Below are 27,816 nucleotides of genomic sequence, written 5' to 3'. Positions count from 1 at the left end.
CAAAAATAATGAACATGCTATGCAAGGAGTACTACTCTCAATTCCTATGTAAACCGGTCATGAATGTCACCAGTTATTAGGCTTTAAAACTCATAATTTATGGAGTAGTTTGCCAATTTATCAGGTCAAGTCTAAACGGTCAGCTAAATTTGAACAAAAACTCGTAGATTATGTGTAAGCTTTAGCTAATAACCGTCAATGAAAGTGCAAGGCTCAAGTAAAAAGACAAGTTAAAGTGCAATATCATCACGGAAATCAACCGTTCCGACTCAACCTATATGCAAAAATAAACGTGAATATTTTATTAATTTTTTGAAATTTTCTAATTTTTTATCACTTTTTTGAAATAAATAAATACAATGCAAGCTGAAAATAGAAACGTGAATGCAAAACAAATGCAAATGCAGACTCAAAGGATGCATTACCTTCCCCAAACCAAAACGGACAACGCCCTCGTTGTCCTCCAGCATACACCAGTAGATATATACAGGGGAACGGGAATATACAACCAATAAATGAATGAAAACAATAAAATAAAAAGGAGACAAAAGAAAATAAAAGAGCGATAATGAACATACAAAACACGAACTTCTCCAAACCAGCCAGAAAATTGGGGAAGTGAGTAGACCAGTAGCTACTTGTCAGCCTCCTCTGTCACGTCCTCCACCGTCACTGTGAAGTCCGGGTCCTCCTCATGCTCTCTCCTCCTCACCTGCTCAGCCTGAGCTCTCGCTGCCGCCGCTGCTGGGTCCTCCTCCTCCTCCTTCTCCTCCTCCTTCTCACTACTAGCTGACTCAGGGTACCACTCAGCTGGGTACCTGTAGAAGGACGGATGTGGCCAACCCTCTGGAATTTGGTACTCATATAAAGGAAACATAGCAGGAGCTATGTCCCTCTCCATACGAGCCTGTCTCTCTACAAGCTCAAGCAACAAACTGTCACGGCGCTCTTGGTCCATGACCGCGGACGCCTCAAAGGGTGGAGGAGGTAAAAAATTAGCCGGGAAGACCGGCGGTGTCTATGTCTGATCGGGTGCAGGAGTAGGAGTAGGGATCGGGGTAGGAATGCCCATGGAAGTCTGGCCACCCATGGAAGGTGTGGATCCCTCTCCGGTCTCAGGTCGATGCTGCTTCCTAGAGGTGGCTAAAGTAGGAGGTGGTCGGAGCGGTAGGTGAAACGTGGGTAACGGTGGTGGTAAAACACCCTGTACAACAGTGGGCAAAGGGGCGAGACGAGGAAGGGTGGTGCAAAGAAGGTCTACAGACAAGGAACCAGAAATCTTCAATGTCTGGTAGTCGGAAGTCAGCCAAGTCATGGATAACATAGAAGCTAGGTCCAGGTACCTATCTCCAGGTATGTACGGTAAGTCACGAGGGAAGGCAGGGAAGAAATAACGGGCAAGAAAGGTGGCTATGCCACCGCAGACAATGGTGCCCGTGATCTTCTCCCCCTGAGTCTGAAAGTACTGGGCGGTCAGGTAAGCAATGTTGAGGGCAAAGGGGCCCTCGCTGTCAATGTTCAGGTACCCGCCCAGAATAGAAAGCTCGGTGTTAGTCATGTTGTTTGGCTCCGTACGGCCAAAAACAGTACTCCCCATCAGACGTAGGAAGTAACGAGCAGGGGGAAGGTGGACCTGAACGAGCCGACGCTGCTCGTAGGTAGTCTGTGCCAAAGTCTGCCATAACTGACGGAGAACCTTCCTAGGGGCAACAATGTCGTCCGTAAAGGAAAGTCCAAGTCGAGTCCCAAACTCCTCTAAAGTAAACGAAAAGGTCCGGTTAAAAAACCGGAAAGACACAAAAGCACAAGTAGGGGCAGCGTCGTGTGCCCCCGAGGAGAAGGTAAAGGAGCTGAAAAACTCAAGAGTCAGCTCCCTATAGGTGTAGGCACTCATGGTCGCAAGCCCAGACATCCCCGTACCCCGTAAAAGCTCACACATCGGCTCGTAAATACCGAGCCTCTCAAGTGACTGACGGTCACAAAAACGAGTAGGAAGAAGGTCACAGACAAGCAAAGAATAAAATATAGTGCGATGAATACCGTTAACAAAAATTACCTGGGGGTAGTCGGGGTGCGAGTCGAGGGAGTTGTCCCCTCGAATAGTAACACGGCCAGCAGAACGGCCACCGGTAGGTGTAGCTCGTGCACGACCCCGACCTCTAGAACCTGAAGTAGAAGTCCGTCCGCTGACGGAACGAGGTACTAGAGCCGCCCGGAAAGCAACTGTGACTGCGGGTGACCACGCAGCATGGGTGGTCACCGTACCTGAGGTACTAGCTGTAGCTGCAACATAAGAAGTAACAGAGACCGACACAGTAGAAGAGGAGCTAGCAGCAGTGCTAGCAGCGGTGGCTGTGATGGAAGTGGAGGCTGAGACGGAGCTAGCAGCAATGCTAGGAGCAGTAACAACGGTACCAGCAGCACTAACAAGGAAAACAGGAGTAGCAGCTGTGGTACTAGCAGGTGTGGAGATGGTAGTGGCAGCAGGGACCACCGTCTCAGTCAAGGACGGACTAACAGTCGAACTGGAAGAGGACATTGAGCTACTGTCCATCCTAATCAAGTAAGGAAGGGGAGTGATAATGAATTAGCGAATACACAGCGGAATTCCCCAAAACAGTCGAAATGTTCGACTAAACAAACCCTAATTCCCAATTTTACCTCAAAAACTCGAAGCAAACAGATAATCAACGATAAGGTAAAGGGAAACAATCATCAATTGGAGCAATTTAGATAGAAAACCCCAATTTCAGTCGAAATTTTCGACTAGCATAAACCCTAATCGCAAATTACCTCAATAATTCGAAATAAAAACAATTAAACAACAATGAGGCAAAGGGAATACTTACTTGATCAAAGAAACCTACAAAGAAGCAATTAATCGACAAAGGACGATGCAAATTAAGCGATTTTCGAGCAAAAAACCGCAAACCCTAACTCCTCAATTGACCGCAAAAACCAACGATAATCAAAGGGAAAATAAGGGGGAAATGACGATTAATTAGCAATGAAGAGTTTGTAGGTGTTTAATTTGGCAATGGGCAAAGATTTAGAGGGAATTTGGGGGTTTTTAATCGTGCAAAATGATGAACAAAGGAAATAATGAAATTAGATTAAGGAAAATAGAAGTTAAAGAGAACTTCCTGCGCAGGATTTTTGATTTCACTCGATCGAGTGATTTGAAATCAGTCGATCGAGAGACCTGTCTTCAAATGACTCGATCGAGTAAAATTCCACTCGATCGAGAGATCCCTCTTTTTGCCAATTCGATCGAGCCTTTTGAAACCACTCGATCGAAGCTTTTCCTACATAATCCTCTCGATCGAGTACAAAATGTACTCGATCGAGTGCTTTTCCTCTTATAGTTCATCCAAATGCGTGATTATTAGCCCAAACCTGCATAAAAACACTCGCAAACATATCCCGATATACCAAATCACAAAATTAGCAGTCTATAGTCTTTCTAACTATGCTAAAAATTATCTAAATTCTAATAGTCCTAAAAAATGCAATAAAGAAATCCAACGGAAATTTAAAAATAGTTTTCACAATTTGTTACATGGGGCATTCCCCGCTCATTTCCCAAGACAATTCAGTAGCCCTATGGAGGGCTTCTGACTGGAGGACGTCCCTTCAGCATCATTGACTTTCCTCTTCATTCTCCACGAGTTTGAATTTGAACCAGTAGGAGGAGAATAGTTGACGTCCACATACGCACGCACTTTTCTCGTCCCTTTTTCCTTCTCACCAGCTTTGACGTTGTCACCCCCAATTTGGTTGATTTTATTTGCACAACGACCTTTGACAGCTCCTACATCTTTTTTATCTGTGCCTGCAGCAAGGAAAACAGACGAATTCTCCTCCTTTTTGCTCTCAATCTGAGGCGGAGGGGTCACAATAGCAGCACAAAATTCCAAATTTTCATCTGGAGTGTCAATAGGGGAGTAAGTAGAGGAAAGGGCAATTCAAGGTTGAGCTTGCATGAGAGCCCTTCGAGACTTGGACTAATGGAAAATTAATTCCTTGTCTCCTACCTGAAATGTTAATGTCTTGCCCCCCGACATCTATCACTGCACGGGCAGTGAATAAAAATGGCCTCCCTAAAATAATAGGGGTATGAGTGTCCTCGGGAATTCCCGATCTTAACAGGTATGTCCTCTATGACACCTAACGGTCGTGATATGCTACGGTCGGCCATCTGTACAGTCATGTTCGTGCAATTAAATTTAGTCAAACCAAGTCTCTTGGCAAGGGACAAAGGTAAGACGCTCACGCTAGCACCAAGATCGCATAGTGCGTTATCAATCAAATGGGTACCTATGTGGCATGGAATCGAGAAACTACCCGAGTCTGACTGTTTAGGAGGTAACTCTAGGGCAGTCCCTACCTCGGTCAAAGCTACCGTCTCGTGATCATTAATATGCCTCTTACGTGATAAAATTTCTTTCATAAATTTAAGGTAAGAGGGTACCTGTGTCAGCAACTCGGCGAATGGAACAGTGACTTGTAAGCTTTTCAGGAGCTCGGCAAATTTACCGAACTGTTGATTGGCCTTCGTGTTCTGTAATCGCCTCGGGAAGGGCACGGTAATAGGTATCTCGAGCCCTTTGTTTCTCTCTTCCAACGTCTCGGCTGGATCAAGCTCCTTATCACTCGATCTTGACTTTTTACCTCTCGATCGAGTCCTTCTAGGTGAGATATCACTCGATCGAGCACTAGAAGGCTCTCGATCGAGGTCTTTATTATTAGCATTGTTCGATCGAGTAAAATTGCCACTCGATCGAACAGTTTCCTCAGCAATATCACTCGATCGAGTGGTTTGGACTTCTCGATTGAGTTTTTCATTATCCAGTTCACTCGATCGAGTAATATTTCCACTCGATCGAGTCCTTTCTTCATAAGGTTTTCTCGATCGACCCCCTGAAACCAGTCGATCGAGTATCTTCTTCGTGGTTAACTCCTTTTCAGCAACGGTTGACTGTTCATCACCATGAGTATCCTTCCTCGGGTCTGAATTCAACAACTTAGGAACGACCGCTTCTCAAATTAATTAAATTCACCGTCTCATATGGATTCTTATCAGCCTGGGACGGCAGATGACCTTGTTTCCTCGTGAACTGGTTCGCGGCTAACTGAGCAACTTGAGTTTCAAGTGACTTGATGGATGCATCTTTTTGTTGGTCATTTAATTGCCATTGCTTTGTCAACGACTGCAACATGGTCTTTAACTCAGCTAACTCACTTACCCCACCTGAAGATGATGCACCTTGATTGGGAGGAGGAAAGGAAGGAGGCTTTTGGAAGCCTTGTTGAGCCTTGTGAGAAGGGACATATGGCTGTTGCTGCTGTTGCGGTGGAGGAGTGGGATTGAGCACATTTTGACTTGTCCACCTCAAGTTGGGATGGACTGCCCCTTGGTTATTATAGTAAGAACCTCCTCCTTGCCTGTATTATTGGAAGGCAAGAACTTGTTCTTTCTCTGTAAGACAGTCAATATCAGTATGACCGTCATTGCTTCCACACCTCTCACATGTGACAGTTTCCTATAGTCAACAGATGAACTGTCTGTTGTTCTCCAGCATTTTGCAGCTCCAATCGATCAAACCTAGCATTCATGGCTTTCAACTGAACCACAACTGCCTTATCAACCGCGTGAACCGTCCGAATACCGTCCTGATGGGTTCCCATATTCAGCACAATGGGTAGCCATCTCCTCAATAATGCCCCATCCCTTATCTTCATCAACGTTTTTCTGAAATCTTCCTGATGCGTGTCCTAAATATGATGTTATACACCCTCTTTTACACGCATTTCAGAGCTCAATTATGTAGTTTATGCTACTATTTTCCCTATTTCCGTTTACTTTCGTGTTTTTGTGTAATATTGCAGAAATGTGAAGAATCCAGCGGAAATTGAGCCGAATCCGTCCCCGAGTACTTGGCATATTATTTGACATGAAGTACTTACTCAAGAAATGAACTTGGCGCGCATTTCAAGGCCTGGAAATAGATTTATGGAGAAATTAGAAGCGGATTACCAGCTACAGTGGTCTATAGACTGACCTACATGGTCTATAGACTGTCAGAATGCTGAACAAAAGTCTGCAGGAAAGAGGAGCAGTCGATCGACCGGTCTGTGTGGTCGATCGACCACCCCACGATCTGACGCGCAAGATAAAATTAGAATTCCGAAGCCCATTGTAATTAGGTTTTGGGAATAAAAGTTATGTGACACTTCTATATAACGTAACTCCTTCCTACTGTTAGAGATATCGAATTAATTAGGGTTCAATACACAGAGAAGTTGAACTTTTGATTATTTCATGAGTTTAGATTAATTTTCCGTCAATAAAGTTTTCTTTTGCATTGGGTTTGATCTTTTCTCTTCAATTCTTCTTTACGGTATTCTCTGTTCCTTTGTTCAATTTCGCTGCTTTAATTCTTCCGTAGTTTAGAATTGCTAGTTTAGATTTCCCAAAGCCAAATATTCATTGCATGTTAGTTATTTATTTAGTTAATTTAAGTATGAATTTGTTTGCTTTATTTGTTAATTTTCGTGCTGTTATTATCACCATCATGAGTAGCTAAATCCTTTGTGCTAAGATGTAGGGGATCTGTAGGTTAGACGGTTTCGACATAGGCGACCTGTTATCGGGCTCTGGTCGATCGACTGACATACATGGTCGATCGACCACCGCGTGTTAGATTTGCTTCGACTTAATTAATTTAATTGCTATATTTGACGAATCGAGTGCACGCGACTAGTTGAATGCTTAGTAATTGACCGACCTGATAGATCGAAAGATAGGGGAGGGAAATAGACTACTTAATTAAGACGACTAAATTAGCAAGATCGAGAGATAAATTAATTTAGATTTTAAGTTTCATTAATCAAGAACGAAAGTTAGTATTAGTGAGAATTAGGGACCCGTAGCTTAGGCCGAAAGGTTTCTACCTGTTAAATTGGACCGAGAGGACGTTTTATTTTCCCGTCTAACATGTTTAAAACAGTTTACTTAGAGTTGCCGCCGTCGAAACTACAGTGAACCGACCATCTTAGCATCCTTTTTATATTTGTTTTCATCTATTTTCATCTATTGCTCATTTATTTACTTTAGTATAGTTTTAATTCGATTGCTTTTAGTTATAGAATCGTTCAAATCAATCCCCCCCAAAAAAACTGTTACCTTAGACTAAAATTAGACAGCTATTGATTGCATCGCCTCTCTGTGGTTCGACCCTGACTGCCACTAGCTTCTGTTAGTAGTATTTAGGTTATAAATATTATTTTTGATACTAAACGACGGTATCACTTCCATTGGATGAGGCGTCCAGAATAGGTCTATGGTCGTCATATAACCCATTATAAAATTGGTTACATAAAAACCATTGATCAAACCCGTGATGAGGAAGAGACCTCACCAATTTCTTGAACCGACACCAAGCTTCATAGAATGTCTCGTCAGGTGCCTGCTTGAAACTTGTAATTTTTCCCCTCAGCTGATTAGTGCGTTGTGGAGGGAAATACCTTTTGTAGAAAGCAAGTGCGAGAGTCTCCCAATTGGTAATACCAGCAGCTTCTCGGTCCAAATCAGTCAACCACTCACGGGCTGAGTCAGTCAGAGAAAAAGGAAAGAGCACCTCTTTAATCTTGTCTTGAGTTACTCCCTTTGTAGCGGGAATAGTAGAGCAATAATCAGTAAAGACCTCCATAGGCTTCCGTGGGTCTTCACTTGCCACACCCCTATACATATTCATCTCCACCAGATTGATGTAAGACGAACGGATATCAAAAGTGTTGTCGTCCTCAGTCTGGAGATTGAACCCCTTAGGAATAGAAGATGCTTTAGGCTCCGAATGACTTGCAATATTCGGCAACTTTACTGGTTGGTTAGCAGGAATGAGAATGTCTTCTTCTAAAGACTGATCTTCTGCAAATAGAAAATGTTGTAGCTCGGGTTCAAAAGTACTCAAGTCTTCCTTTCGGCGTTCTTTTTGCAGACATAGTCTATGCCTAAAGAGTCTCTCTGGCTCAGAATCAGCTGGAACTGACTCCAACCTGTTTGACCTGGGCATAAACAGCACTGAAAGAGATAAATGAGAACTGTCTCAAGGAATAAAAATTCCCTGAGACGGATAAAAATAAACAAAACAGAAACATATAGGGCTATTGTCTCCCCCCGCAACGGCGCCAAAATTTGACAGGCTAGTCGTATACGTACCAAAAATAACCAACTGGGCTAACTAATATAGCTAGGGAAGTCGGGTCGATCTCCACAGGGAGGCAAGATATCTATAAAAGGTCCGTCTATTTGGTCACAAATGGGGGGTTGTAATTTGGTTTTCTAAACTAATAAAGGCTAAGGGAAAGAGTAGTAAAGTAAGAGCAGTAAGGCAAGAAAATGTGAATAAGGTGATCAATAAAGAGGGAACATGTCGAGATTTCGGTTCACTACGGTAGTCTAATGACTCAACTGCAAATAGTCTAGATAATTTACTCTGAGACGGATGTTGAATGGTCCTTCTGGTCCACTTTCTATCCTAGATTTCCACTAACTTAACTTCCGTCCTCGTCAGGGTAGTCTACTGTTCATAGCAGGTCTAATTAGTCCAATCTTCCGATCCATGATTTAATTCAACCAGATTAAAAGGTAACTTAGAAGCTTGCACTCAACTAAGTTGGTATTATAATTAAATTGCCATGGGTACAGATTCTCACAAATAAGTCATCTAGCCTATTCGCTACATCGTCACAATTCTACCATAGATCCCCTAATCCCAACAGCTACTCATGCTATTAATGTTGTCAATATTAATAATAATGAAATAACTAACAATAAACATGTTGCAATAATAATGAAATCGCATAAATAAAACTAGAGCAGAAATTAAGGAAGAGAGAATAAAGGAATTAAAGCAATAAATGATGAGATTAAGACTAAAAGGAGAAAGAGATTACAATAACAAGAATTCCGGCGTAAAGAACAACGAGATCCAAGCAAAATAACCCAAGAGTAAAGTTTACAGTAGAAAAGTTTAGGGAAAGATTAAGAGAAGAGAGAGTAGCGTAATAGAAGTGTTAAGCAGTAAAGAGTGATACTAATAACCTAATTATTCGAAGCTTAAATAAAAAATAACGAAATCAACTAACAAAAATAAGCAACACGGGTTAATTAAGGCCCGTGAAACTCCAAACCTCTCGATCGAGTTGTTTGAGACAACTCGATCGAGGACTTCAGCATATAAAACACTCGATCGAGCAGAAATGTTACTCGATCGAGGAAACCTGATATCCAGCATTTCGATCGAGTACAATAAAGTACTCGATCGACCTCCTCAGCGTATAAAAGCACTCGATCGACTAAGAAAAGCATCCGATCAAGTGTTCTTCCTCCAAAATCAGCTCCACCTCGTTGTCGACTGCTTCGTTGACCATTCCTTCACGCATCCCAATGTAATGTCTCGCTCTAAAATTCCCGACTCCTCAAAATGCATGCAAAACGGGATGAAAAGGGTACGATTCCACCACTTTCAGGTTCATTTCTACAAAATAGACTAAACAACCCAAAGTAGCCATTTCGGGGCATAATGCAATATAAAACAGCACAAAAGAACGTAGAAATACGTGAAAAAATAGACTAAAAAAACTATATAAAATGCACGTATCAATGGTCATTAGTGTGGGTTGTCTGGGTCAGGGATGGGCCAGGTCAAGGTTTGGGAGACCCGGAACTGGCCCGGGTCGGGGCGGTCGGGCCGGGTCAAAAGTGACCCGTGAGGCGGGTCTCGGGCGGGTTTTTGGGCAGGCCGGGTCTAACATTTGGGGACCCGGAACCGGTCCGGATATAGGACGGGTCGGGCAGGGTCCGGGCCAGTCGGTGTCGTCAACGGGTCACAGACCGGCCGGGTCCGTATTAGCATGGCTGACCCCACTAATGACCAGCCCTACCTAGAAGTCATATCAAGATCTATATGGTCTAACGGAAAAAACCTTCATAACTCAATCGCGTTACCAATTGACACCTTTGGTTATCTTTGTGAACGCGTTGTCACGTGAATCGTGATTAAATATATTACATAATACAGTACCGTTCTTACCTACGGTGATGATTGAGGAATCTATTGATCGAATACGAAAGAGGGGGGGTGAATTGAGTATTAAAAACGATGCCCACTTTTTTGAGATATATGATGTAAAATTAATTATTTGATTTTATTGGTTAAAATCAACTAATTAATTATACTAATAAGCGTAAAATCGAAATAACAAAAATAAAGAAAGAGAGAAAGAGAGACACACAGGATTTTTGAAGTGGTTCAGTTTCACAAGTCGAAACCTACGTCCACTATTCTCGATTAAAAATTTTTAGTACCTTTCTACGGATTACAAAAATTATCAATCCACTCGTATAATCAACTATATGATTATAACTCAGATTGAGTATCGCTAAATACTCTAGATTACTCTTACGTTAATAAGAAAAGTACAACGATAAATACTAATCTCACGTTATGCGAGTGAGTATAATATCTTTGTGTACTTAGTATCCTATAACGATTTCTCTTTGAGTGATTGACAAACTTGATGCGCAATTTTTGTATAAGCAAATTGTAAAATAAGTAAGGCTCAAATAAATTTTGCTTAAATATTTTTCTCTTTGAAAGTGTATATGTGTGCCACTTTTAATTGTTGAATGAAGAGAGGTATTTATAGTTGTAAGGAATTAGGGTTTAGGAATATTCTGGAAGGTGCAAAACCCTAAATGACTTGACGAACAAGTAGGAGGCTAGGGTTTAGGAGTGGAGAATTCGGCCTCTAGGGTTTCGGCCCTTAGGGTTTCCATTCGGTCCATTCGGCCTCCATAGCCCACAACAAATCGAGATAGAATTTAGTTGAAACCCTAGGTTGCATGGCGACATAAATATCGTGTTACAAACCAATAGTTTATTCAACTTAAATTCTTATTAAATAATTCCAATTAAATAAATACTCTCTTATTCTTATAAAACATTAAAAATATATTTTCCAAAAATTAACGCATCATTTTTGTCTAGCAATGAAGTTATGGCTATGAAGTCATAACTTCACTAACTTTTAAATCAAACAAAGTAAAACCATTACCGGATGACGACCTATACTATCTAATCTTCAGTAGATCTTCAGTACACGAATCGTCTCTTCACAAGTCTCTCATCTTGAGTCTCGTGGTTGATTTCTGATCTTGATCTTGCTTGAATACAACGATCAAGTGTCTTTGAAGTCGTACCTCCTTGGTCCAAACTTCAAGCTTGCGTCATCGTAATTGTTCCTTTCTAAATTAAGACTTAAGCACACAATTACACGCATATGTTTATAATATCAAGTCCACACACAAATCATTACTGTCATTATCAAAACAACTAATTAGGACTAAAGGTCCAACAATGATAACAGGGATGAGCCAAGTATTTCGACTAGAGAGACATCCATGGGTTTTTGTGCCATTTCCATGGTAGCCTTTTGGACATTTGCAAATGTAGGTTCCCTTGGTGTTTGTAGAATATTCCGGTTTCTCACAGTCGTTCGCTTGATCACACTCATTAATATCTGATCAGTTATCACAGCAAAACAAATTGTTAAATACGAAACCAATAAATTTTATCTTATAAATCAAACGAAGGATCCTTTAAAAGCTACATGAAGATAGCGATAATAGCACGAGCCGAATTGTCAGATGCTATTTTGAGATCCTTAGTTTATAAGAAAATTATTTTTTTTGGTTTCCATTAGATTTGTTTTCTATTACCCGTTATCCTGTAAGTGTCGTGTGACGTTCTATTAATGAATTGTTCTTTTCTTTTAAAAAAAAAATTCAAAAGCAGAAGGTCTTTCTTAAATGGAGTGGATAAAAGATATCGCTAATTAAGTGAAATAGACAGGGTGCGATTAATCTTACCTTTGCAGCCGCGAGGAAGGTACGGATTCCCAGTAAAGCCAGGTTTACAATCGCAACGATAGCCATCTTGGTCAGGCTTTAAATCCGAGCAAATCGTATTATTCATACACAAACAACTTCCCCCTTCTTTAGCAAGCGAACAATTCTTCGTTCCGATTCCCCAATTGAAAACTACCGGATACGTAGAATGCTCAGAATAAAAATCCGTATTCTGAGTCAAATTACTTCTCTTAAATTTAAACTCGTCTTTCGCCACAGCATACCCTACACTACAAATTAATTTAGGAAAGTTTTATAAATAATATTTTTGATGTAAAAAATAAAGTGTTAATCGTTTAATTACTATAATAATATATATTTTCTATTTTATAGTCAAGTGATGTTTCTAATTTTTATATAAATACTTTTACATTGCATTTGGCAAAATAATGTCGGTAAAAAAACTACGAAAATAATATAATTAGATTCGTGGTAAAAAATGTTATCATTAGACTATAGATTTCATATAATTTGCACATATTTAAGATGGTGTACTTCTTAATATGTTATATGTTCTACATTGAACGTATAAATATTTTCTCCCACATCGAAAGATTAATATAAGGTGAGCTGATCCTATGATTATAAATAGAAGACATCTTTGGAACTCAGATATCAATCCAAAATCTTTTGAATCTTTCAAGTATTGTCTTAGAGAGTTCTTAAGAGTTAAGAGTTTGTATCATTGTCTCCATAATATGATATAAAAAATAATGTGGAGGATGTTTTCTATATTATATTCAGTGATGTTTATAATTTTTAAATAAAAACTTTTACATTTCATTTGCAAAAGTATCGTTAAAAAATTATGAAAATTATATAATTAGATTCGTGATAAAAAATGCTATCATTAGAGTATAAATTTCTTATCATTTGCACATATTTTAATTATGATAAAAAAAGAAAAAAAAACGTATGAACATAGTATAGTATTAATCGGGTTGGATGTCGAACTAGATGCGGAAAAAGATGATGTACTTCTTACTTCTTAGTATGTCATTTGTCCACATTAATAATTTAGGCGGTGTTAATATATAATGTATAAATAGTAAATTGTCTTGCATCGGAGAATTACCATAAGACGTGGTGATCCTTTGATATGGTTACAAAAAATTATGAAAATAATATAATTAGATTCATGGTAAAAAAATGTTATTATTGGAGTATAAATTTCATATTATTTGCATATATTAAAGATGATATACTTCTTAGGGTCGTTTGGTTCGAGATGAAGGAATGAAATGGAACGGAGTATGATATCATAGATGTATAAGATTTCAACTCCATTCCATCTCAGAGTTGTTTGGTTCAATCTAAGTAAGTGGAAGGAATGACGTTTATTGAAGGGGGAAGGTGGGCGTGAGTTTCCAAGGGGTTGAGATGGAGTTATAATCTATTGAGTATCTAACTCCTCCAAAATCACCCAACCAAACACTTTATAGATTCAATCTATTCCATTCCATTTCATTCCAAACTAACCAATCAGGTACCCATTAGTATGTTATATGTACTACATTGAACATATAAATAATAGAATTGACCCATATCGAACGATTAGAAAAAGGTCGGGTGAACCTATGATTATAAATAGAAGGTATCCTTTGAAGTTAGATATCAATCCAAAATCTTTTGAGTCTCTCAAATATTATCTTAGAGAGTTCTTAAGAGTTTATATCATTATCTGCATAATATGATATTAAAAATAATATGGAGAATGTTTTAATTATTATAACACATATTTCTTATATTATACTCAAGTGATAGTTTATAATTTTTATATAAGAGCTTTACATTTCATTTGACGAAAAAGTATCTTTAAAAAAACTATGAAAATTATATAATTAGATTCGTGGTAAAAAAATGTTACCATTAGAGTATAGATTTCTTATCATTTGCACATATTTATACGTTATATATAATCTAAATTCCAGGATGGCTCCTATTTATAATCATAAGATTACTCCACCTTATGTTAATCTTTCGATATGAGACAATTTTATTATTTATATGTAGTATATTCATCACAATAGATTATGTTTCAATGTGGGACATATAACATACTAAGAAGTACACATTCTTTTATATTAACAAATTATATGAAATCTATACTCTAATGATAGTATTTGTTACCACAAATAAAATTATATTATTTTCACAATTTTTTTAACGATATTTTTTTACCAAATGAAATGTATGTTTTTATATAAAAATTAGAAACATCACTTGAATATAATATAATATAATAAATTATAATAATTAAAAGATTCTACACTTTATTTTTTGCATCAAAAAATATTATTTATAATACTTTCCTAAATTAATTTTTAGAAACTCTACCTTGATAATCATCTGATGTGGGATAATTCAACTATTTATATGTAGTATATTCACCATCTAAATTATTTTTCAATGTGGGACAAATAATATACATAGAAAAAACATCATATCATATATATGTATAGAAAAATCGTACGAACATAGTATAATATAAATTATGCTGAATTAAACATTTATAAAACGATAAACATTTATAAAACTTCAAATTATGCTTTTGAATTTGGTGGTTTCAAAATTATATAATTACATATAATTATATTATCTCATTTTCTACTCAAATTTAATAAGTTTAACAATAAGTTATTTGTTTTTTAATATTCAAGCTGGATTTTTAAATAACGAACATATATCAGCAGTATACTCATTATATAAGAGACTTAAATGTAACATTGAAAAATAATGTATGTGTGAATGGGATGGTGTACTTCTTAGTATGAGATGGTGCACATATTATATTTATGATAAAAAATAGAAAGAAAAAAAGTACGAACATATTATAGTATTTGCTCATTATTAATCGGGTTGGATATCGAACTAGGTGAGAATGAGATGGTGTACTTCTTAGTATATTATTTGTCCCACATTGAAAAATAATGTAGGTGTGATTAATATGTAATGTATAAATAGTCGAATTGTTCCACATCGGAAAATTATCAGAAGTTGGGGTGATCCTATGATTATATATAGGAGTCATTTTGAAAACTAAGTATCATTCCAAAATCTTTTGAGTCTCTTAAGTATTATCTTAGAGATCTTTTGATGGAGTTTCTATTATTATATCTACAATAGCGAAATTTATTTATAATCAATAAACGGTAGGTGTGTATGTATTTATCTTTTAATTTTTTTGAAAGAGAGATTTTAATCATATGTAAACAAATGATTAGATGTAAACATTAAAGCCTTATTTTTTCCATTATAACTAAGTTAATTACCCGTTGCAACGCACGGGCTTTCAACCTAGTATGTAATAAACATAATTAAACTAATAAAGTAACAAACTTGGATTGAATTAACAAGTAAGACTAACATGAAAACTCTCTCTCTTCCTTTGTTCCCTCTAAAAAACCCTAGCCTTCATCAATCAAATATGGGGCTTCCATCGACTATTGGTCGATGGTAAGCCCTCCAAAAAGCTTTATTTATCAATTTTTAGCATGAAACTTTATGAATTAATCAATAAAAGTCTCCCTTTTGGTGAGATCCGTTTGTCTGTCTCTATTTTCGGAGTTTTTTCCGTCCTTATTTTTCTAGGTTTTAGTTCTATTGGAAATATAGATAAGAACGGCTTGGTCGTTCCTCATATGGTGAAGATGCGGAAGATCAGTTTTGTAATAGATTGTTATATGGTATTACATATGTTGTCGATTTGTTGGTTGTACTCAATTTGGTCAGATGAAATCGTCTCTCGTCAAGGCTCAAGATCCTACGATTCTCTTGTGAAAAGCTGTTTGCGGCAATATGATAAAGGACGTGATTTGGAGCAATTCAAGTTTACAGATCTTTCTTTGAACAAGATTTTATTTTATTTGGTTTCGGTCGAGTTGTATCCGTTCAAATTTGACACATGTTGTAGATGTCGTATAACTATTTATTAATGAATTAATCCTTTCTTTAAAAAAAAAAACAAGTAAGACACTAAGACTAACATAAATAATGAAATGAAAATGATAAGAACAATAAAAAAAGAGATGAGAAAATTGTACCATATGAAAGGAGATTGCATAGATGGGATAGATCTATAACTTGAATACAAAAAGATTAAACCTTGAACCGAATTGATGAACTAAATTAATATCTAATTAAACTAATAAGGAGGAGAAATAAGAGAATAATTTATTTTTAAGACCTACTGTTTTTCTAACTACTGCCGTCTAAAATATTGTCTGCCTCCGATTGTTTCGTAAATTCCCACCTTTATACACTCTTTCACAATGCTAATAAAAACAACACATGAAACTACCAAAAAAACCCACTTTAAATGATATGGGCTTTGTTTTCTTTCTTTTGAAATGCAGGGGCAAGACCGTCAATGAGGAGGAGTAGCTCAAACTAGTTTTTGACCCCGTGCACTGCACGGGTAGTAACAGAAATAATTATTAAAAGTAAAGACTTATGTATTTTTTTTAGGGTTTTTCTACATGATACCCTTGTATTTTTTCAAATTTTATGTGGTACCCCTCGCTTTTTAAAAATATCAATGGTACCCCTAAACTTAATGAAAATATCTTAAATACCCAAATTCCTCTATTCCGCTCCTTTTAAATGTTTAGTCTTCACATTTTTTATTGATTTTTCGACAATAATTTGTCATATTATTAACATAAACATTGTTTAATCAATCGAAAACATATTTTCTTTGTAAAATTTAACTGTTTAAAAACATGATTTTTTAGTTTGGGTATTTTGAGAACATTTAACTAAATTTAGGGGTATCACTGATGTTTTCAAAAACGAAAGGGTATCACAATTCGAAAAAAAAATAGGGGTATCACATAGCAAAAACCCTTTTCTTACTCTCTCCTATTCTACATAAACTTCCCTCTTTCATTTTTCATCTATTCACAATATATTCCCTATTTCCCTATTTAGTAAAGCTTTATACTTAATTTAATCACCTTACCCCACAACAATACCCCACCTCATCCCACAACAATACTTATTTTAATCCCCACAAGAATACTTATTTTAATCACCCCACCCACAATAATACCAGTCCAGATTCTTTGCATTACTTGAAAAAAAATGGACCTCCATTACTTTCGAACGGTCCGGATTATATCTTGGAACGATCTAATGGTTGTAATTATTTCATAAAAGTAATGTTTTAATGAATGGAGAGAGAAAATATATTAAAATAAGAGTGTATTAGAGAGCAAATGGAGAGAAAGTAATGGAGAGGATCTAAATTGCAATAATACCACGCAAAAACTTCCCTCTCTCAATTACCAAATCCCGCTACAATACTTTACCTTATTTTAATTCATCTTCTTAATTCTAGTGCCCCCACGAATATGGAGGTTTATCTAAAATATGAGGGAGTATTAAATAAGTAAATTTATAAAATTTTAATTTACCTATCCATACATTTTTGATAACTTTATGTTGCTTAATTATATTCGTAGTACTCTACTTTTTTTCCTCTACTTTTGAATTTATGCGACATATGTTACTTTTCTGCCCGTTATCATATCAATGTTTTAGTTCTAATACGCATGTGAGAAAGGATCATTAATATTATACATATCATTATTCAAATGACATCTAAATTCAAAATTAAATTCATTGCAAATTACACGATCAAAACTTATATGAATCTACTTTGCTTTATTCTCGGCCTAAATCCTTTAAATGAAAAGAACGTACAAATTTCTAGCTAATTAAAAAGAACTCTTTGCTTTTGCCTTTGTTCTTGGTTGATTTATCATTTAATATTTCAATTGAAGTTGTCTTTCATCCAGTATTGACAATCGACATCTTAGTGATCTTACTATAGTCCAACAACTCTAGTATATCTTATAATCTTAGGTAAACCAAATAGTAAGATTTTCCCCTAAATTCTCAATCTTGTTTATCCATTAACTTATAACACAAACTAATTGTCGATTCACTTGCTATACACTATCAATATATATCAAATCATTATTACATTGTTCTCTTACAAACATAATATTGAAGTAGATATTATACTATCAAATAAAGAGTAAATATTGGCTTATTTTATTGAGTATTCCATACAATATTGTGAGTAGTAGATATTATACTATAAAGTAGATATTATACTATCAAACCGTTATTATAGTAAAGCAAGCTATTAACTAATTCCAATTTTTAGAAATTTACCAATTTTATTGTATAGTTAAAATTTATCGCACGGTATAAAATTTAAAATTATCATGTACGGAGTATGTTACTATAATGACGGTTAGAGCAAATGTTTCCATATTTCTTATATGAGATTCGAATCACTTAAATTGACATAATTATATTCAAAATTGCATTTAACACATGACAAAATATTTCTTTTTTTCTACTTTCACATCCGAAATATCTTTAAAGCATGTTTAAAAAGTTGACATTTTTATTAAATATATGGAATAAATGTGAACTTTTTATAATAGGCAATCAATCATCAATATATCTTAAAAACTTTAGAGTGTATAAATGTACGCATATATTGACATAAATGTGTAAGGAATCTTCTAGTTAAATTTTGGATGATAATTAATTAATAAAATTGTATAATTTGTATTTTCTTATTTATGTTGATCATAATCTTACGGTGCAATAAAGGACATTTATAAATATTTTCTAAGATGTCCAAAATCAACCTAAAAATATTTTACGTGATTGCCTCTATTTTTATTTTATTTTTTAGAAATCCAGCAAATTACACGTGGCATATGAATAGGTGTTGACACGTGGCGATCAAATAGGTTGATGGTTGTTGCTTTAATTTAATATTATGATGATTATGATTATGATTATGATGATAACCAAAACGCAGCACTCAGAGTAGAGGACAAATGAAAGTCAACCTTTGACCCCTAAACAAGGAAACAAAACCAACCAAATTTCTTCTCATACTTCAGAATTCCAATAACCCCATTTGAATACTGGCGTCTGACGATGGAAGCTCGCTGCTTGAAAATGTCCTTGGAATCGATGGGTCTTGGTTAAGCATATAGCTGCTACTGCAATTTGGCGACGGAAATGCAGCAGATTAGAGGACGCATTAGGTCGACCATGGTTGTTCAATAAAACCGAGGAGGCTGCAAGTACTAGGACTTGGAGTCGCCTTCGGACGCTTGATCTGGGATGAAGGAGTTGGCGCCTATATCGCACATGGTGGGATATTGTGCCATTACCGCCTGGAAAACGACCCATCGGGTGTAAGTGGGTCTATAAGATTAAGCACAAGGCGGATGGGAGTATTGAGCGATATAAGGCTCGCTTGGTGGCACAAGGCTTTACCCAAGTTGAGGGGATTGACTTTCATGAAACATTTGCCCCGGTAGCAAAGATGGTAAGTGTACGTTGTTTACTCACTGTTGCGCTTCATAAAAATTGGTTGATTTCGCAACTGGATGTAAATAATGCTTTTTTACACAGAGATTTACATGAGGAAGTATACATGAAATTGCCACCGGGAGTTGAGGTATGTAAGTAATGGCGGTAAAGTATGTCAATTGTTGAAATCCATTTACGGTCTCAAACAAGCGTCAAGAATGTGGTTTACTAAACTCGCAGAGGAATTAAAGCAATATGGTTTTGAACAGTCATTGGCCGATTACTCTTTATTCACATACAACAAAGGGGGAGCGTATCTAGCTGTGTTGGTGTATGTGGATGACATGATTTTAGTCGGAGATTCGCAAGAAGCTTGCACTAAGTTCAAATTATTCTTAGACAAGAAATTTGGGATAAAAGACCTAGGAAAATTGAAGTATTTTCTTGGTATAGAGGTTGCTCATGGAAAGAAGGGATTGTTCTTGAGTCAACAAAAATATGCTCGGGAAATTATTCAAGAAGCCGGACTAGAAGGAGCGAAACCAGTAGGATTTCCGATGGAGCAGCAGCACGGTCTTGACTTGGCCAAATGATATGTTTTACGAGATTGCACCAAGTATAGGAGACTTGTTGGGAAATTGGTATACTTGACTATTACAAGGCCTGAGCTTGTGTATTCTGTCCATGTATTGTCACAGTGTCTACAAGAGCCGAGAAAAGAGCATTGGGAAGTGGCTTTGAGGGTTGTGAGATATGTCAAGGGAACGGTGAATCAAGGAATTGTATTGGCAAGAGGACGGGAATTAGAGATGATTGGATCTGCAGACTCGGATTATGCTCGTTGTGCGTTAACGAGAAGGTCGAGAACAGGGTACTTTGTTAGCTTAGGTGGATCACCTATCTCATGGAAGACGAGAAAGCAAGTGACGGTTTCATTATCTACGGCAGAGGCGGAATATAGAGCAATGACAAATTTGACATGTGAAATTATATGGCTGAAGTCGTTTCTTCGTTCATTGGGTGTGGAATACACTCAACCGGTGATGGAGTAATGAGTATTGTGATAATGAGGCCGCAATGAAAATAGCGAAAAATCCGGTATTTCATGAAAGAACGAAACACATCGAAGTGGACTGCCATTTTGTCCGGCAACGAATGATGGATGGGACGATTCAAGCATGTTGGGTCCGGACGGGTGAGCAGCTAGCTGATATCTTTACAAAGGGATTAGGAAAACAACAGTTCAATCATATCGTTAACAAGTTGGGCGTTTGGAACGGAGTACTTCCAACTTGAGGGGAAGTGTGACGATATGGTAATATTTAGTAAATAATATAATACCTTAGTCTGTATATTCCTAATATTAGTTTTCCTAATATGATAGATTTACCTTGATGAGCAAGCCAATGTAATGTATATATAGGACGTATGTTGTATATTGATTCATTGAATAATAAGAAATCTTTCCCATAACAAGTTTTACAGTGGGCGGTGGTGGTCGGAAGAGGGAGCACGGTGGTTGCGTGAATGGATTGAGAAGAGGAGCTCGGTTGATGACGGTGGATTGATGATGGTGCTTGATTGCGGGTGGGGTTGTCATGGTGATGTTGTTCTTGCAGGTTGTCGTGGGTTTGAGCTGCTGCTGCTGTTGTTAGCATGGTGATGTTGATGCGTATGGTGTTGGAAGATAAATCGTAACAATGAAAACAGACAGACACTTGAACAGAAACAAGAGACAGAAAAAGACTTATCGGAACGGAAATTGCAGCGCCGTGGTATGGAGGCCACTGACTTGAAAACTATATCGGCACGACCGTGGTGGTAATCGTCTCTCGCCGGTAGTTCCCCAAGGTTAACACTGCGACACCCGTACACAACCACTCGTGTATGAGAGCCTTGGAACTAACAGTACCGAACCCAGAAATAAAACTCAGAAGCAGAATATTATCATATAGAGAGATGTAGAAGAAATTGTGTGAATCTGTGTGTATCAAGTGATGAGAGAACAGCTCTATTTATAGTCGAAAATAGAGCTGTTACAGGCAAACGGAAGGATCAAAAACGGAGGAAATAAAGGAGAAAATAAATCTCCTTAATGACAGTCAAACGGGATTAATGGAGAATAAATCTCCTTAATCACCGAGATATTGTTTGACTAAGATCCGTTACTGGACTCCAAATACACACACAAGCCAAGCCCAAAAAGAAAGATAAAAGGGGGCCTTTGGCCCGCACCGCAGGTGCTCTACCCAAACCCAAACCCGAGCCCGAGCTCGAGCCGGGCCGGGCCGGCGCGCGCGCGCGCGCGTGTGTGTTTGGACCCAAACCCACAAGCCCAACAATCACCACAAAAGCCTCCTTGGTCCAATCTCTTACCCAACATTGAACCAAAGGCAATATAAACACATAACACACAACTCTCCCCACCGATGTGGGAGAGTGTATGAACCAAAAAACCAAAAAGAACTTTGGCTTTACTTTGGCATCACACCAACAATCCCCCACTGATGATAAGGAAAAGCTAAAGAGAATTTCTAGGTAAGGAAGGACTGGATACTTAAACGTTCAATGTCTTTCGACTTGAATTGACGTATTAGTGAAATGAGGCAACAACTTACTTTTAACAAGAGAATATCTTTCGATTTGAATTCCTTGTCGGTCTTCGGTCATTGATTCCCCCACAACACATATCATACCTTCAAAGACTGTTTTGTTCCGCGATTTCAAGTGCAACGCTTTTAAAGCCATGCGTTTACCCTGGTTTAGGTGAGTGCTCTAGTGAGAATTTTCATATTCTTACATAGATGGTGGCTAAACCATCACACCCCCAAAGGTAGCTCAAGTGCTTCTCAGTAGCACTTCTCATAAGAGCTATTAAGGACAAAGTCCAACCTCATATAAAAACACAATCCATCAAGTGCGTCTCAAAGCACCACCAAAATTGGCTATGGATATCAAATGCCATAGGAATAGGCTATAGAGTCCATCAAGTATCACACTCAAACTTGATTTAAGGACTTAAGCCCCATTCCCCTCGACATGTCAAGGACTACTCTCCTTGTTAACCCTTTAGTAAAGGGATCGGCAAGATTACGTTCGGACTTCACATAGTCCAAAGCAATTACTCCATTTTTCAGAAGTTGTTTTACCACACCGTGCCTGATTCGAATATGTCGTCTCTTACCATTATAGACATTATTCTTAGCAACACCGATAGCTGCTTTACTATCACGAGTAGGGAGACGGTGCTACTGTCCCCCCCACATGGGCACGTCGCTAGTAAGTTCCTCAACCAATCTGCTTCTTGACCGCCAACTCAAGAGCAATGAACTCGATTCCATGGTAGAGCTAGCTATACAAGTCATTTTTGAGACTTCCACGATATAGCTCCTCCACCCAAGGTGAACACGTAACCACTAGTGGAATGAATTTCATCATTACCTGCAACCCAATTTGCATCACAATATCCTTCTAACACAGCAGGAAATTTACCATAATGCAAACACATATCAACTGTTCCTTTCAGGTATTTAAGTAAACGATGAAGTGCATTCCAATGCTCAAGATCTTTGGGGTTATGTGTATATCGACTCGATCTACTAACAAAGATAAGCAATGTCCGGTCGAGTACAGTTCATGAGGAACATCACACTTCCTATAATTCTAGCATATTCTTCTTGTGAGACACTATCACCCAAGTTCTTACACAAAGATATACTAGCATCATAAGGAGTTCTAGCAGGTGTAACATCAAAACTGTTAAACTTCTTCAACACTTTTTCAACATAATGAGATTGACTAAGGGATATACCACTTGGGGTTTTCACAACTCTAACTCCAAGGATAACATCAGCTTCTCCTAAGTCTTTCATCTCAAACCGTGATGACAAAAATTGTTTGGTTTTATTTACAACAGATAAATTATTACCAAGAATTAACATGTCATCAACATATAAGCATATAATCACACAATCTGATCCAAACATTTTAGAATAGACACACGAATCAGAATTGTTAGTTATATAGCCATCGTCAGTCAAAGTGTTGTGAAATTTCTCATACCCACTTTGTTTAGGTGCTTGTTTCGAGACCATATAGTGATTTTCTCAGTTTACACACCTTACTCTCTTGACCCTTTACCACAAACCCCTCGGGTTGCAACATATAGATCTCTTCATTTAGGTCACCATTCAAAAAAGCAGTTTTTACATCCATTTGATGTACTACAAGATCATGAATAGCAGCCAAGGCAACAAGAGTTCTAATGGTGGAGATTTTAGTCACAGGTGAGTAAGTATCTAAATAGTCAATATCTTTCTTTTGTGTAAACCCCCTCACCACAAGTCTGGCCTTGAACCTTTCTATTGTTCCATCAGGTCTCATTTTCTTTTTAAAGATCCATTTGCTACTAATGGGTTTACTACCTTTAGGCAAATCAGTTAACTCCCAAGTCTGATTAGAAACAATAGAATCTAGTTCATTTTTAATAGCTTCTTTCCAAAAAACAACATCTATAGATCTTATAGCCTCATCATATGTTTTTGGATCATCTTCTATTAAAAAAACAGAAACAAGCTCATCAAAAGCACAAATATCACCTGCGTTTTCAGATAAGTGAAGTCTGATAGCATCAGTTCTGATGAAATCACTCCCGTAGCTCTTTTCAACCCTGGGCCTTTTGCTCCTTCTTGGTTCGACTGCATGATCCACAGAAATACTAGTACTCGCATGCGTAGAACTGTCAATAGGGTTAGCAGCACAAAGAGAAACAACAGGGCATCGGGTAGTGATCTTGTTTCCTTCTTCAAAGGAAATACCGCTCAAAAACTCGGCATCTCTAGCCTCGGATATAGACTGTCACTTAAAGACATGAACCTATAAGCGAACTGTTTTCAAAGATAACCAATGAAAACGCAGTCATAAGTCTTAGGTCCAATGGTTGGCCTCCTAAAGCTAGGTAAGCCTACCTTAGCCAAACACCCCCACACTTTAAGGTAACTTAAGTTAGGAGCATAACCTTTCCACATCTCATAGGGTGTCTTGTCTAGTTTCTTATGAGGTACCCTGTTAAGAATATGACAAGTTGAAAGCACCGCTTCCCCCACATATCATCGAAAAGGCGAACTTAAAAGCATAGCATTCATCATTTCTTTCAAAGTTCTATTTTTACGTTCAGCTACTCCATTCGATTGAGGTAAGTATGGTGGGCTCTTTTCATGTATTAAACCATTTTTCTCACAAAAATCTACTAAATAACCAGAGCCATACTCTCCTCCTCGATCGGACCTGACTCTCTTAATCTTCCTATCAAGCTGATTTTCTACCTCAGTTTTGAACTTTATAAACATGTCCTCAGCTTCACTTTTATTTCTAAGCAAATATACTTTGGTATATCTAGAAAAATCATCAATAAAAGTGACATAATAATGTTTACCACCTCTGCTCATGGAGTTTTTAAAGTCAGCTAAGTCGGTGTGAATTAACTCAAGAAGACTCGTTTGCCTAGTTGTAACAGGTCTACTAGGTTTCTTAGCAAATTTGGCCTCGACACAACTAGGACACTTCTCATGAGTTTCTGAAGATAACGAAGGAATAAGCGACATAGATTTGAGCCTTTTAATCGAATCAACATTCACATGACCTAATCTACCATGCCAAACATCAATAGACTCAAAGAATATAAGCGAAGTAGAAGCATTATTATTAATGATAGAAGAATCAACATTCAAAACAAATAAACCCCCACAGAGATAACCCTTGCCCACAAAATCCCCATTGCGCGACATTACAACCTTGTCAGCCTCAAAAACAAGTTTCACTCCAGCTTTGTTTAGCAAGGCACCAGACACGAGGTTTCGACGCAAAGTAGGAACATACAAAACATTATTTAAAGCAAGAGTTTTCCCTGAGGTTAGTTTGAGAAAGATCTTGCCTTTCTTGGGTGATAACAATGAGAAGAAGAGTTACCCATGTAGACACATTCACCATCGGCAACATCTTCGAATTCAAAGAAAGAGATCCTTGTTAGCACATAGATGCCTTGAAGCCCCTGTATCCAGAATCCAATCACTAGCATTTGCAACAAGATTAGCCTCAACCACTACAAAGAAAGAATAATGTCATCCTTTTCAAAGCAACATTAGCTTCAAGAAAGCAACTTTCTTTTGAGGACATTGATAAGCTTTGTGACCCGATTTCCCACAAACATAGCACACCGATTTGGTTTACGGATCTTTGAGGCGAGGTTTGGTGAATTTCCACGACCGACTTTCTTGGCATTCGACCCTTGGATTGACCCCGACCGACTTTAGCCTTTCCCTTACCCTTGAACCTATCTTCTTTTGAAGACCCACCAGTTTCAACAAGATTGGCTTTGACAGTAGTAAGAGACAATTGGACTGACTTATCTTTCAGACGATTAGCTTCTTCAGTCCTCATGTGGCCTACTAGTTCTTGAAGGGACAAATCTTTCTTCTTATGTTTCAAATGGTTCCTATACTCATTCCGGGAAGGGGGAACTTTTCTAGCAAAACATTAGCCAAGAAAATTTCATCTAGTTTCATTCCCTCATTAGTGACATCGGCACACAAGTTCTCATACACATGAACTTGCTCCATAATTGGTTTGTCATCTACCATTTGAAACCCAAGCCACTGCCCGACAACATATTTTTCCTTACCCGCATCGTCAGCCCCATATTTTTTCTCTAACAATTCCCATATAGTCTTAGCAGATTTATGGACCGAAAATAAATCAAAGAGGGTATTCGACATATGAGTAAGGAGATGGAACTTAGCGGATTTTGTTATCCTTATCATGTTTCTTAATAGTCTCCTCATTCGACTTAACGAAAGAAGAGACGAAGGTGGGGTAGTTTCTACACTAGCAAATGAAGAATAAACGAAAGCAGTGGGTCGAAAAATAAAACATAGTCGATTTCTAATTGTTCAAAATACATAAGCAGTTTCTGTGACCATCTTTTGTAGTTCATACCGTCTAAGGGTTCCAATTTCGACAATTCAGACAGAATTTTGTTTGAGACGGCAGCCATTGTTACGACAGAAATATAGTTTTCAAATTGTTGGAAGATAAATCGTAACAATGAAAACAGACAGACACTTGAACAGAAACAAGAGACAGAAAAAGACTTATCGGAACGGAAATTGCAGCGCCGTGGTATGGAGGCCACTGACTTGAAAACTATATCGGCACGACCGTGGTGGTAATCGTCTCTCGTAGGTAGTTCCCAAGGTTAACACTGCGACACCCGTACACAACCACTCGTGTATGAGAGCCTTGGAACTAACAGTACCGAACCCAGAAATAAAACTCAGAAGCAGAATATTATCATATAGAGAGATGTAGAAGAAATTGTGTGAATCTGTGTGTATCAAGTGATGAGAGAACAGCTCTATTTATAGTCGAAAATAGAGCTGTTACAGGCAAACGGAAGGATCAAAAACGGAGGAAATAAAGGAGACAATAAATCTCCTTAATGACAGTCAAACGGGATTAATGGAGAATAAATCTCCTTAATCACCGAGATATTGTTTGACTAAGATCCGTTACTGGACTCCAAATACACACACAAGCCAAGCCCAAAAAGAAAGATAAAAGGGGGCCTTTGGCCCGCACCGCAGGTACCCAAACCCAAACCCGAGCACGAGCCGGGCCGGGCCGGCGCGCGCGCGCGCGTGTGTGTGTTTGGACCCAAACCCACAAGCCCAACAATCACCACAAAAGCCTCCTTGGTCCAATCTCTTACCCAACATTGAACCAAAGGCAATATAAACACATAACACACAACTCTCCCCACCGATGTGGGAGAGTGTATGAACCAAAAAACCAAAAAGAACTTTGGCTTTACTTTGGCATCACACCAACATATGGTTGTAAGGGGTTGATGCAGAGGAGTGATGGACTGAGCTCAGTCGTACCGCTGCCGGTTGTCAAATTGAGGTGATCCGACTTCCGAGCTCAGGGATACGGTGATGATGGTGGTGAAAATACGAAACTGGTAAATGATTGAATGTTAAGGTGTGAGTGATGATGAAATGGTAAATTCGAAAAGGACGGAGGGGTACTCGAGTCAACTGATTGTGGTTGATTAATGGTGATGGGTTGAATGGTAGTGATGATGTAGAGGTATGGTGAATGTTGTTGGAAATGCAGGAAAACGAAGCAGCCAGGGAGCAAAGTGTGTGATTTTGGTCAAGTAAAAGGCAAGCTTTAACTTGGCCTTGGTTGCCTCATTTGCTTCACACGATTACTCAAACCCACCTTAATTCCGTCTCAACCCGATTTACTCTTTACTTTCCGCCTCATCTACAAATTGAATTAATTAAATAATAATAATAATACTAATATCATATAAAAACCAGACTAACTATTAAATATACGGAAAATTCACGTGGTACCCTCAAACTTTGCCATTTTGTACGTGGTACCCAACTTTTTAAGTTTGTGCACATGTTATCCTTGAGATTTGATTTTGA

At 37.9% G+C, this 27,816-nt stretch overlaps 1 protein-coding gene and 1 non-coding gene across 2 annotated transcripts in view; one reads left to right on the top strand and one right to left on the bottom strand.

Moving 5' to 3' along the window:
* Nucleotides 1-27,816, bottom strand: part of LOC141608462 (wall-associated receptor kinase 2-like) — a 45,765-nt gene that overhangs the window by 4,089 nt on the left and 13,860 nt on the right. The window contains exons 3-4 of the mRNA XM_074427814.1: nt 11,936-12,181; nt 11,423-11,586 (exon numbers count right to left, since the gene is read on the bottom strand). Of these exons, the coding sequence (XP_074283915.1) occupies nt 11,423-11,586; nt 11,936-12,181 (410 nt within the window). The remainder of the gene's footprint in view (nt 1-11,422; nt 11,587-11,935; nt 12,182-27,816) is intronic.
* LOC141609819 (small nucleolar RNA R71) lies at nt 7,396-7,501 on the top strand. Its single transcript, XR_012527728.1, has one exon. It is a non-coding gene; the product is annotated as a small nucleolar RNA R71 (small nucleolar RNA).

The sequence above is a fragment of the Silene latifolia genome, chromosome 10 (genome assembly GCF_048544455.1).
Source record: "Silene latifolia isolate original U9 population chromosome 10, ASM4854445v1, whole genome shotgun sequence".
In the NCBI taxonomy this organism is placed as follows: Eukaryota; Viridiplantae; Streptophyta; class Magnoliopsida; order Caryophyllales; family Caryophyllaceae; genus Silene; species Silene latifolia.
The sequence above is the reverse complement of the archived record's forward strand: the minus strand, read 5'-3'. Positions and strand labels throughout refer to the sequence as shown.